Source organism: Ostrea edulis, chromosome 7, assembly GCF_947568905.1.
Source record: "Ostrea edulis chromosome 7, xbOstEdul1.1, whole genome shotgun sequence".
Classification (NCBI taxonomy): domain Eukaryota; kingdom Metazoa; phylum Mollusca; class Bivalvia; order Ostreida; family Ostreidae; genus Ostrea; species Ostrea edulis.
In genome coordinates this window covers 56,586,888-56,601,121 of record NC_079170.1, presented here as the reverse complement: position 1 = coordinate 56,601,121, position 14,234 = coordinate 56,586,888, and the positions used below count along the sequence as shown (strand labels likewise).

Sequence of the window (14,234 nt, the reverse complement as noted above, 5' to 3'; positions counted from 1 at the left end):
CTTTTGAGCCAAAAAAAATTAAAATTTAAAGTTCATTAGAATTTATGTTGTTTCCAATAACTAAGAACATGATACCTCCCTTAAAAAGCATTCCAAATCTTTCTTTTAGAATGAGTTAGTCAAGTAACATCTTAGAAGGCCCTAGAATCAAGGATTTTGCACGAAACGTGTTCAGTGTGCACAAAATTTCCTGCCTCCTCCAAATTGAAGGTTAATTTACGGCCCTGTAAGGCTATTTTAAAAATCTTAGGTTTGATGTGGCCACTGGTATCAAAATTCAAACCTAGGACCACTAGGCTACTGCAAGAAGATGAAAATGTGAAAAGTTTATGGCAGGCAATATAACAGACAGAAAGACATACCAAGGACCAGAAATGCTCACTTAAGCCAAAAATCAAAACAATGTTTTTTTTAATACCATTCAATCTTTATTTTTATGTTCAATTTGTTCAGCAGCCCAATTAATAGGTGCTGAAAAGTACGGAGAAAATGTTGCAGAACTATAGCTTAAACATAATTACGGATTTACTGGCTCTAGATAGATTCTACATCTAATGTAATAGCCTGGCCATGATTTCAAGATATAGCTAAATGACCTCACCAACATTTTGATTCAAGAAATCTCTTCAGGTCATAGGTAGAAGATAAAACGGTTTCAATATAAATTTGACACAATTTCATTGTCTCACTGTTTTGCAGTTAACACAACTTTGTTACAATGGCCATGGGTAGCTTGAAATCATTCCATGTGCATGAATAGTGAAGTTGTAGCTTGGACACAGTTTCAACATATCATGACCTTGACTTGACCTTAATTTGATCCAAAGTACTTAAACATACAGTTTAAGCACACACACACACACACATACAAATTAAATAAGTATCAATGAGATAGTGCATAAACCTCAATTTCACTCATTGTAGACTGTACCATACAAAAGATGAAAACGGACTGATTTACATTCTCCTCTTGAATGCGATGTTGATATGTCAATAAATTAATGTTAAGGTCTATAATTCCTCACGTTGCTTTGCTGCTTCTGGGGCATATCTAGGCATAAGTTCTTCTACTTTCCTCACAAAATCTGATTTTTCAGCACACCCCTTGCATGCATTATCCTCTCCCCAGTCTGATAATATTTTCTTCAAATCTTTGACTTTAAGTTTCTTCAAATCTACTTTAGTCAAATCTATCTGCTTTTCTGAAATAGAAAAAATAGAGAATATAGACTTTATTTGTTAAGGAGGTACTCTACATCGTTATAATGGCTGACTTCCTTTAAAAACATGGATGAAAATATAAATATCAGCAATATTTGCCTATTCATTAAAAAAATTCTATCCTAGCTGAGTAGCTCAGTAGGTTAGCACGTCGACTGCTGAACTGTATATTGTGTGTTCGAGTCCAGCGGGGTTTTTAAATTTTTCTCAGACTGCTTTCTACTAAAACTACGACAAGCAAAGGGGTATTGAGGACCTATTCTAACCCGGATCCCTACGGGATGCGAAAGTTGAAGAAAATGGTGGAAACTAATGCAGATAAGCAACGCTTATTACAAAACATTATGTATCCTACACCAGAAATATAGAAAAGGGATAATAACATGAAGAATTACGGACATTTAAGATCAGATGTAAACTATAGCAGCAAATAAGTTTGTTTCTAGGAGATGCCACTCTTCATCTGTAAAACTAGACAAATTAACCAAATAACTCACAATGAGAACTGTGAGCAATGCTCACTAAGAATACTCCCTTAGTTCTTCAAAAGGTTTAAATTACCTCTTTCCTGAGTGTGAAAAAGAAAGGGAATGACAAAATCTTGGGTAGTCTCTTCTCTAGGAGTATGCTTGATATTTGACCTTTTGACCCCAAAATCAATAGGGAACATCTTCGTCCCATGGGTAGTCCATATGTATGATATGGTGACTGTAGGTGGAAAGGGTAACGCTTTAGAGCCCGGCAACCATATTGCTACTTCCATGTCCAGTGTGCTTGACCTTTGACCAAAAATTCAATAGGGAATATCTTCGTCCCATGGGTAGTCCATATGTATGATAATGGTGACTGTAGGTGGAAAGGATAACGCTTTAGAGCCCGGAAACAATTGCATCTCTACGGACGGACAACCTGATTCCAGTATTACCCCACCCACCCCAACTTTGTTGCGGGGGTATAATAAAACAAAGTGTCATAGTCTTTTAAACAAAGAAACAGTAAAGATGTATTCACGCACACCCCTTCTATTTAGTATCAACAGAATATATACTATTTTCAAATTATATTTCTAACCGATTTCACTGGGAACGTTTATAACGTTGCCCCTAGTATTAGTTATTTTATTGTAAACATGAGGCCCACGGGCCTTAACAGTCACCTGAGTATCATAGCCCATATAGGGGATCTCACATTTGCATATAAGTCTCAATATGGAGTGCACATGTTCATGGTCTTTCAAAATATGCACACAATTCCTATTCATTTACAGAAGAAGGAAAAATGGAAGTTAATTTCACAATTTAGGTAGATAGTATCAATGACATCATAATCATGGATTTAGTTTTTCTCAAATATATATGGCAGTAGAGAAGATTTTCTAAGATCTAATACATTTTTACTATATTGGCCCCACCCTAGGGCCTGAACCCCTGACCAGTCTGAGAATTTAACTTTCTAAATGACTTGGACAATAGGTCTATGTATTTTTGATGTGGCATAGACCTATGGCATTTGGCATAGACCTGACCAAAATTTGACAACAAAAATAACACATATATAGAGAGAAAAAATAGTTATTAACAAACTTCATGTTTTTTTTATTCAACTTCATACTCCATTTCCAATTCTACATTTAATCTATTGATATTGTCCTCGTTTTCTTTTTTCTTTTGCTCATCATAATCATAATCATTGTCCAGAAAATACTTTAACTGTGGAATCATATACACGCCGTTTGTTTGAACTTCACCTCAAAATTATTTTTGCTTAGCCGAACGTATATTATTTTGTTTTGATATTCTTGCAATACTTGAATATTTAGGAAATAAAGAAAAAATAGGTTAACTCTAGTTACATTGTTGAGGAAAATTTTAATTTGAAAATCAACCCCAATAAAATTCATCAAAGCAGTAATTAAAAGCATCGACAATTATAGAGTCTAGTGATGGAAATCTGTGAGAATTTCATAATCGATGATTGGTTTACTGTAACTAATTATCGATTATAATCGGACATAAAATTCTATAATAAAGTAATTTAACTACTGAAAAGTGTAAATAAATATTTTCTACATTTATATTTGTTGTTTCTATAGTTGAGAGAGTGTAAGTGAATATTTTCTGTGTGTATTTTTTAATTCTTTTAATTACATATATAAAAGTCACCAAAACGAATATCATTTGCTTCAGTTGTATCCCTGTATATCAAAGTTACATGTCATTAACTGACGATGATCTGGCATAATTAGAATATAATTAATGTTCAGCAAAGCAAAATAAGGAAAGAAATTCATTTTATTAAAAACAAAAATAAAACAGATCTTATTGTCACCAACTGAAAACGCGATACGCATGTGCAGAGTAACAGTGGCCTTTGAAAGGGGGTTTTATCTGCATAATTCATACATGGCTTTGCTAGTATCAAGATTCTCTTTGATTAATGGTCCTTCTTTTATATGCCTGAATCAAAGTATGTCTATCTCATTATCTGACCAAGCGAACATGCTTTATTCCCTGTGTATGGATACTTTCGCTTATTACGATAAACTAAACTTTTAGTTACTAGATAGGTCATGGCAGGAATATTCTTCAAAAGCTACAGTCTTTGAGAAAACGAAATTTAAAAACCGATTAATTGGAATAAAGTTTTCATAATCGAGCACTTAGAATTTGCCAACAATCGATTATAATCGATGATTGGAACACCACTATAATAAAGACATAGGAATCGTATGCTGGACAATTTGGAGCACTAATCATAATCTTCAAACCGCTTAGACTCTTAAGTCATATACTTTAAAATTAACGGAGGGAAATCCAGGTCACAAAAATAGATTTTGACTATTGTAAGGGAAAATATTTATTTTAAGTGCATTATCTCACACGTAACATAATTATTCCTTTGTTTCTAAGAATTTGGCATAGACAATTTGGGATATCTTATTTTCACATGGCATGGCCTGACATCATTTGGCATAGCCGTGGTCTATCGGTCTACCGTTAAATTCTCAGACTGCCTGACCCATGAATTTCACAATTCAGGTAGAGAGCAATTTTAGTAGAGGGTTTCATGGACATCATAACCATGCATTTAGTTTTTCTCCCACATGTGTAGGAATAGAGAAGATTTTTGAAAATTTGGCCTTTTTTGAATATTTTGTCCCACCCATGAGGTCCCAGGGGAGGTATTGTAATTAATTTCACAATTTATATTCCTCTTATCCTAGAGATGCTTCAATTCAAAAATGGTAATGATTGGCCTTGTAGTTTTCAAGAAGTTAAGAATGTTAACAGACAACGCACATCGCACAATGAAGGACGAAGACCGATGGCAATAGGTCACCTGAGTTAACCCAGGTGACCTAAACAAGAGGTACTGTGAGCAATGCTCACTAAGAATACCCCCCGCTTACCCCAATCTCCCAAAGGGTGTTATTAATAGGTATAAATTACCTCTTTCCTGAGTGTAAAACTATGGTATGCCTTTGTAGAAGAAAATGGAAGATATAGTCCGAACACAAATCCATGGTATAAACCTATAATTTTGATCTTGAGATCAAAGGTCAAGGTCATAAAGAGGTCATGACACATAGTCTCAAGGTGATACACACCCATGTCTTATGGTATGACAATGTCAAACCCTATAATCAATTTTGACCTTGAGGTCAAAATTCAAGGTCATATAGAGGTCATGAAGGTACCCGACACATCATCTCATGGTGATACACTCATGTGTCAAATATGGTATGCCTATGTCAAAGAACAAAGAAGTTATGGTCTGGATACGAATCCATTGTAATTAAAAGCATCGACAATTTTCCGATTTCAATTTATCGTTGTATGAACTATTACCCGAAATAATTTTGGTAAGAGTTAACAATACCGACAACAACAATGGCGGCACATCTTTTAGAAGCTGCTTCGGCGTCAGTAATAAGGTTACATAAATGCCAGCATCAGAACCCCATAAATATTACGACAACTGTCTTGCACAAATCGATATTAAGCGACCTATTCAAGGCGCACCACCTGCAGAACTGGAAGACGAGCAGTTTCCATGCGGACGTGAAGTGAGGGCTAGCACCAGACGAAATCCCGTTCGTAGTCGAGCATTTTTATTTTTAATCCAAAATGCCCGTGCACTGGTAACTTGTACAGAGTGTTCAAAGCCACGAGTCATCTATTCAAAAACGAAATTAACTCATGAACGCCTAAACTATACTTCATACATTTGTTTATATATTACATGTAGTATGTCAAAGCATGCAAGTTTATAAAGAACTAGTCGGTGGAAGAATAGGACTTCCACAAGAATATACATGTACAAAGTCACTCAAATCAAGTGCAAGGGTAGTCTTTAGCCTAATAAACATTGTATGAAGTATATACTATGCAATGCTTTTTGTCAAATGTAATGTGTATGTGGTTGAATATTGTGTTTTGGGTAGAAGTAGCTGACACGATTACAAACAAATGACAATGTTTATGATTAAATACATGTAGGAAAGTGCGCACAACTATTGTGCATAATCTGTACAACCTTTAAAAATGTGTACGGTTTCTGCTCCATATATGATGTCTCACAACTTTGATATGCTAAGACATTTATTGTAAATGTATATATCAAAATTCAATCACATACTGTGTATTTTGTCAATTAAACTTTGTGCTCTGAACTAATTTTTTATCTATCAAACACATGTATAACAACTTTTAACTACCAAATTTTCATTGAAGGCACATATTTATTTGAAGAATAATTTTTTTTTTAAAAATCCTAAAATCGGAGGCGACCTGAAACAAACTTCTTTTTTTTGGCCTAAGTTTAATGAAATCTGTTCATTGGTGTTAAAGATATCCTCTGGACATGATGTCTATGGATGGACAGACAAGGTGAAAGGTGAATCCAGTATACCCCCCCACTCCATTTGCGGGGAGTATAATAATTTATTGATTACAAAGACCTAATCATCAAGATGTTTCTTTGGCTTCCCATTACTATAGACAACTTACCCATGTATAAGCTCTTCTGGTATTTAGACATACAGAGCCGCTATATCTGAGCAAGCTCAAATAATGAAGGAATTACAATTTGCAAACTCTTACCATACTTAAGGTCACAGATCTGAGAGTCTACATCTCGTAATTTTTCACAAATTTTTAAGGTAGGCAGGAAAGACTTCAATGGCTTTGACATGGTACCAAGAATGTAGGTTGCTGAGGTTTTCAATCCACCAATGTAGTAGCACTGAAGTAAAACATCATCAATTATTTAAAATGCCTTCAGCTGTGAAAAGTTATCAATTGACCAGTGAAAATTTAAGTTGATAGCCCAAGTGACCAGTGAATAAAAATAATTATCTCTAGCCCTGAATACCTGATTAGCGGAAAAATGTTGAGGAGGTTTCGATTATTTTTCAAGTAGAATGCTTTTCTTGAATTGATTAAGAGAGTTTGCTTCTCTCGTTTTTTAATTCATCAAATTTCATTTGCTGTACATGTAGTATATGTATGGCATAAAATCACATGTGAAGTCTGCATTTTGAGAATGATTTAATAGGTGCAAAGGTGAACATTTTATATATATATATATATATATATATATATATATATATATATATATATATATATAAAATGTTCAACCTTTAAAAGGTTAAAATATATATATATATATATAGCATGTTTCACCACCTTTCCCAAAAGTATTCTCAAAGTTTTTTTCTTCGATCCTGATTCCTCAATCTTAATCTAGAAGGTATTCAATATATGAAACTAAACTTCACTTAAAGTTTTCGTGTTTCTTTATCAAGAATACTTTTCACCTTGTTGCTTCACATGATTTGTTTACAATAAAATAACAATGACACTACAGTGGAACCCCGTTATTACGTTTTCCATTTTGTCACGATAAAATAACGTAATATCGGGGGCAACGTAATAAACGTTCCCAGTGAAATCCGTTAAAAATATCATTTGGAAATTGTATATCGTCCGTTGGTACTCCGTGAAGGGGTGTGTGAATATATCTTTACTGTTTCTTTGTTTAAAAGACTATGATACTTTGTTTTATTTACATCTTATCTTTAATGTCCGTAATTCTTCATGTTCTTATCCCTTTTCTTTATTTCTGGTGTGGGATACATAAGGATGTTTTGATAAACGTTGCTTTTTCTGCATTCGTTTGGACCATCATTTTGTTCAACTTCAAAACAATGCATTCATGTAAATTTCTATCAATAACTCGTTCCGGTTCGTATTCAACATTCGTATTCAAAAAATAACAAAACATCGTTTTATTAAGTTCTCTAATTACACAATACACAACACAATAAAAAAAAAAAAACCACCCCAAAACAAAACTATAGACACAAAACGCACACGATACCCAACACTTACACACTTTTCTCACCAACGATAAACACAGGAGAACAATTTAAGCGCAATCCACATAAAAAAAAAAATACAATGATGCACGAAGATTTCATTTATAATGCTGAATGATGGCACTAAAATCATGTGCGCATCTAGGGATTTTAGAATGTTCACTGAGGTAAATGCTGTGCACGAATCGGCCGATAACACAGGACAGTTTGATTGGTGTATGTATGGATGAGATTTACGAACACCCATGCTGCATGTCCAAACAACGGACAATTTTTTAATTGAACACCTTTAGTCACCTATGTCCAAGCAGTTACCCAAGCGGTTTTAACATTGATAAATCTTGTCTTTCATGTTTGGTACCAAAGCTGTCCGTAAATAGAGTTTTAATAGCGAAGGTAATCACACTATGCTGAACACTCAGGTGGTTGAGAAATTATTTCTTCGATTATCAAAATATGAAAAATGAAGTAAATTTCATAGAGTACAATGTCTAAATAAACATTATCTAATTGTTTATCACTGGCTTCGATATGGGGTATTCACCTGTATTGATGTCGCTAGATCTATCGAAACGTGATCAGTCAAGCGTCTCTAATCCCCAAACAGACCAGGAAATTTATGTGGTGACTGCCTCAGGCAGTCAAGGTGTGAATGGCTTATTATTTTGAGAATTATTATTGAATAATTTGGGGTTTATTACGTTTTTGTCGGAATTTTTACAATGTAATACCGAGTCCCGGCATCTTAGGACAACGTAATAACGAGGTCTATTTTATATGGGTTTGTTAAGAAATGGTTTTGTGCTTTGAAATTCCAACGTAATATGCAGACTAACGTATTAAAGGGGGAACGTAATAACGGGGTTCCACTGTAATAAACAAAGATATGGGAAAACCTGATGAGTTATCGCTTCTGTTTTAGCATTCCAGTATTTAAAATAAATGATGTAAATTTTTTAGCAAAAATAATGCTAAATTTTGACATGCACTTTATTGAGAATCGTACTTTTCAAGTATCTATTGAATAATTGAAATGTCAAGCAGAGTTCGTTGATTGGCATAACCTTAAAAAGCACATTTGTAGTTTCTCAAGTATTCAATAGAAATACAAGGAATGGATTAAAACTTTAGAGAACAATTAAGGATTAATCCATGGATTTATTAATATATAAATACCGATGATATGAAGTTAAACAGTATTTTACCAGTAATTTTGAAACAAGTCCTCGGTACGGTATTGATACCGGGTACCAGTGTCTAACTCTCAGTAGTTAATGACTGTGAAACTTTGTTATCTATGAGGCCATCATTAAACATGTTTTTGTTTAATGTACTCCAACCCACATTTTTCAAGTCGGGTAGGTAGGTCGGTATTTTTTTTGGTTGAATGTCATGAAAATCAGATTTACAAATTTACAGATGTTTTCATTAAACACATAATGCTGCCAGACAGAATAGAGTTTAGAACATTCATTTTGTACACATTGTATATAATACACGTGAATCTTCCAATGTCTCCTGAAATTTTCTCAGGACGTTTTGTATTCGTCACAGATGAGGACAATCTAATTAAAATTACATCCTTTGATCTGCTCACGTATATTGCTACACAAGGATCTAACGAAATCGCATACCGAGGTCAAATCTAGTGACCTTTTAGCCATACATATTCATCGATACGTTTATCCAATCCGAGAACTCTTAATATTTACATTTGATAAACAAAAAATTCGGAAAAACAACAAATATGGCGACCGAATATTGGCGTACGTTATGAGTTTTGAATGATTGCAAGATTCAATCTATAAACGAGGAACAAGAAAGATGTGTTAATAGCTGTGCTAAATAATGAAGACTGTATGACAGTTTTTCCTACCCTCTGCGCGCTGCGGTAAATTAATCACCTGTCGAATCACATCAACCTTTTCCTTTGTAAGTTTTAATTTTAATTTATATAACATCTTGATTTTGAAGTTCCATTCATTGTTGGTCTCTCTTACAACAAATGAAAATCAACACAAACAACAAATATTTGTCAAATTATACACTCTTTGAGGTGTCCTCAGCGTGTCTGGCACGTTGCTATTACCGGAATACTTTAGCAGCTATTAGTAAAATTTCAGTGATTCGAATGACGTGCGTTTACGCCGTCAATTTAATAGCCAATGCGCTGATTGGTTAGACTAGAAGGTCACTAGATTTGAACTCTGTATGCGGTTTCGTTAGAACCTTGTGTAGCGATATTCGTGAGCGGATCAAAGGATCTAATTTTAATTAGATTGAGATGAGGATCACCTCTACAGTTGTTAATAAATAAATTAACACACCTTTTTATTACCACCAATCGATTCTTCTATTTGTAGTTTGACATTCATAATAGTAATCACTTAAACACTTTAATGTGATCCATGAATATCCAAGTGAATTGCAAGATGACGGCAATTTACAATAAGTTTTAATATTGCCCAATATGATTTTAATGCCGAATTCCCCGCATCGTTCAATTTGTTGTGACGATCGTGTTCCATTCGTGTGTCTCAGTTTAAGAGCAGAGTAAAAGTGCCTTTCACCTATTGAATCGTCATAACATTTAAATAATCCCATATCAAAATAATATGTGTGCTTTTTCAGAAATATAGACCATCAACTTGAACGCAGACTCGTGGTCCGCCATAATTTTGGTGCGCTATCCCACGTGATTTTTTATCTAAGCAACATGGCTTTCAAACTTTTGTATACAAATATGATCAGGCCTCAACGTGGGAGTTCATAGCTTCTTGTTCTATCTTGTTGGTAGATAATGTGGTAATTTGGAGCAGTGATGCGGTAGATTTCATCGGTCATATAGAAAAATGTTTGAAAAGTTCCCGGATTAACAAATGGTCATTATCAAAGTGAAAGTAGAACCGAGAGACACCCAAAGGACATTGTGATAACAAAAATTCCATAAAACAACTAGACTAAATAAAAACAAAAGGCCCACAGGCCTTATCGGTCACCTGAATACTAGTGAAAGAGCATCATTATGAAATCTAGAAAAAATTTCCTGTTCTGAATATCTAAGCTAAATTCTAATGTTCACCAACAGTATAAAACAAGATGTACTGTTCTTAAAACTTCACTGCCCTCAAAAGGGCATACACTAATGAAAGGCATTAAAGAATAGGTGTATTAACATTAAAACATAAAACTATATGACTAATTTGGACTCATCCTAAAGTCATAACCCTGGGTTGTGAAATTCACCATTTTTTGTACATCCTTTTCTGCTATTCACAAGTATGCATTTAGATTTTATACAGTATCAGCAAACTTACACATAAATACTATATAATAAGTTTGGCCCTATCCTGGGGTCAAAACCCTTACTCTGGGGAAAATCAAATTTACAATTTTGGTAAAAGACTACCTGTTATTTAAAGACCGAGAAAATAAGCACCGCCTTCAAATTTACCTGGCCTGTGAACCCTTGTCAATCAGGAGAAATTGAGCTTCACATTGGATGCTAGAAATTGATCAGTGTGCGAAACTAACTTTAAAGTCCTATAGACTTTCGGTCCATAGTCATTTTATTTCCTATAGACCACAACAAATTCCTATAGACCGAAATTTAACATGCAATATTCATTGTTATTAAAATATAAATAATAGACACAAATTCGGTTTGGCAATTTGTTCATAGTTTAATTATATTCTTTTTCAATTTCATGCACGTCAAGCTTTTCAATTAGAATTTTGTATACTTTTTCATTTTGTTCCAGCTCAGTTTCACTGTCTGATTCTTCATCTAAGTCATTCTACTACATTTCGTTTTCTCATGATTTTCTGCGACTTTAGCCATGCTGGAACTCGTTGTACTGACCGCTTTCCGTTTGATTCAAGTGCGTGTACCTTCCACATATTTTTAAAACCATTCAAAAAGGATATTCAAAATTTGCATGAAAATGGCATACATTGAACTGACATCCCCTCCCCCTGTTGAAAATGGAATAATCTGATTCGAATGATTTGTATATTGTACATTGTGGAACATTTATTACAGCTAAGGGGTGAACACAAACATCAGCGTACTACATATAAACTGGTCTCGCTTCTCATATATGTTAAATAAGCAGCGGAGAACCAGTTTTTTTACTCAGAATTCCTATAGACAAGTCGGTCTATAGCTATTTCGATTGTTATAGACCGACTCGATTTTCTATAGACATTGTCTATCGGTCCATGGTTAATTTCGCACACTGAATTGATGGACATTTAATACTAGTCTTTGTGTATACTTTATCTATCTTATCTGGCGATTGAGGCGTCAGTGCAATCTTTTGATGCTTACCGCGTAATCCAACTGGAGAGGGAACTTTCATGTAGAGATAGTCATCCAATAATAGAAGTAAATTTTGCATACAATTACATAAATTATAATGGAATATAATAGGTTATGCTTAGGAATGGGTACGATTGATAATAATTATTATGGATTGTTAGAATATAATTTACACAGACATCGATTTTATGCTAAACACTGCATCTATTAATTATGAGTAAATACATCGTACGTTAATGAAATTTTGCTTACACTCAGTTGAAATTTTTTAAGCGTAATTTTCCCTCGAAACATGGTGACAAACGTGCATGTAACTGCAATCTAATTAAAATTAGATGTTAGATCCGCTCGCGTCTTCGCATACATAGGTATGCGAGTACGCGAGCGGATCTAACATCTAATTTTAACAAGATGTACTGTGAGCAATGCTCACTAAGAATACCCCCCGCTTACCCCAATCTCCCAAAGGGTGTTGTTAATAGGTATAAATTACCTCTTTCCTGAGTGTCAAAATATGGTATGCCTTTGTAGAAGAAAATGGAAGATATAGTCCGAACACAAATCCATGTCATAAACCGATAATTTTGACCTTGAGATCAAAGGTCAAGGTCATAAAGAGGTCATGAATGTACATGACACATAGTCTCATGGTGATACACCCATGTCTTATGGTATGACTACGTCAAAACCCTATCAATTTTGACCTTGAGGTCAAAGTTCAAGGTCATATAGAGGTCATGAAGGTACTCGACACATCATCTCATGGTGATACACTCATGTGTCAAATATGATATGCCTATGTCAAAGATCAAAGAAGTCATGGCCCTGACACGAATCCATTGTAAAAACCTTTAATTTTGACCTCGAGGTCAAGGTCATATGGAGCTCATAAAGGTACATGACACATCGTCTCATGGTGATACACTCATGTGTCAAATATGGTATGACTATGTCAAAGAACAAAGAAATTATGACCCAGACACGAATCCATTGTAAAAAAAAACCTTAATTTAAAACCTTGAGGTCAAGGTCATAGAAGGTACTCGACACATTGTCTCATGGTGATTCACCTGTCACCGTGCCAAATATGGTATGCGTAAGTCAAAAAACAAGAAGTTATGGCCCGGACAGGAATCTGCAGACAGACAGACGGACGGACAGACAGACAGACAGAGTGATTCCTATATACCCCCCAGAACTTCGTTCGGGGGGGTATAATTAGATTGATGTAACTATCAACTTATCAGAAGAGAAGTTAGCCGCTATAATGGCTCTTTCTTGCGTATAATGGTTGGAATTGGGATCCAGAGGAAGAACGAATTCTTCGTCTGGACCAGTTATTGAAGGAACTGTCAGAAAATCCGAATGTCCTTACTGTTTTTGTAGGCCATGCGTTATGGACGAGTCACACAGACAACATCGTCGGATACCGGGTATCTGACGGAGACAGTCAAATGGATACAAGAAAACTTAGAATAAAAAATAATCTGCCTAAGTTTTCAATGGCTAACGTTCTCATTTATATAAGATAGATTTATCGAGCTCTAATTTTTACATGTTTGATTCATTAGATTTAATTATCAACGCTTCCATTAACCTGCACAAGAAAAATGACTACCATGAATTTTTCAATCTTATAAAAACGTACAGGTAATGCAGGTAACACAGATAACATCCTGTGTATTTGGGATGGTATATACAAGCTACAAGTAGCAGGGTTTCCTCAGACTTGGGCTTGGGTCTTCACACCTGCCTTAAATTAGCTCCGCCCCGCACTTAACTTACCTGAGGAAAACCGACCGGTTGAAAACCTCGGCCTTTAAGTGTTTTACACATAAACAATATATAACAAGTTTGGACCCACCCTGGGGTCAGAACCCTACCCTGGGGATCATGAAATTTACAAATGTGGTAGAGGCCTTCCTGCTCTATATCACTATACATTTAGTTTTTCTTACATGTGTGTGGTTCTTGATAAGAAGATTTTTGAAAATTGGTCAATTTTGGGCAGTTTTTGCCCCGCCCCTAGGGCCCCAGAGTCCTGAAATTTACAATTTATGTCCCCCTTGTCCCAATGATGCTTCATACCAAATATGAAAAGAATTGAAATGGTAGTTATCAAGAAGAAGTTAAAAATGTTCAATTGTTAAAGCACGACGCACAACACCAGACGAAAACCAATTGCAATAGGTCACCTGAGTTTACTCAGGTGACCTAAAAAATCTTTTCATTTATGCAGGATATTGCTATGTGTGGTTGAAATCATGTTAAATTACCTAACAATATGGAGGAAAATGAGTCAAAACAATCCTA

The 14,234-nt window shown here is 34.8% G+C and overlaps 1 protein-coding gene across 1 annotated transcript in view; it reads right to left on the bottom strand.

The window, feature by feature from the left end:
- Positions 1 to 405: 405 nt before the first annotated feature.
- Positions 406 to 14,234, bottom strand: part of LOC125653352 (mesencephalic astrocyte-derived neurotrophic factor homolog) — a 25,885-nt gene continuing 12,056 nt past the window's right edge. Inside the window, exons 3-4 of the mRNA XM_048882801.2 lie at positions 6,324 to 6,465; positions 406 to 1,202 (exon numbers count right to left, since the gene is read on the bottom strand). Coding sequence (XP_048738758.1) covers positions 1,012 to 1,202; positions 6,324 to 6,465 — 333 coding nt within the window. The 3' untranslated portion in view covers positions 406 to 1,011. The remainder of the gene's footprint in view (positions 1,203 to 6,323; positions 6,466 to 14,234) is intronic.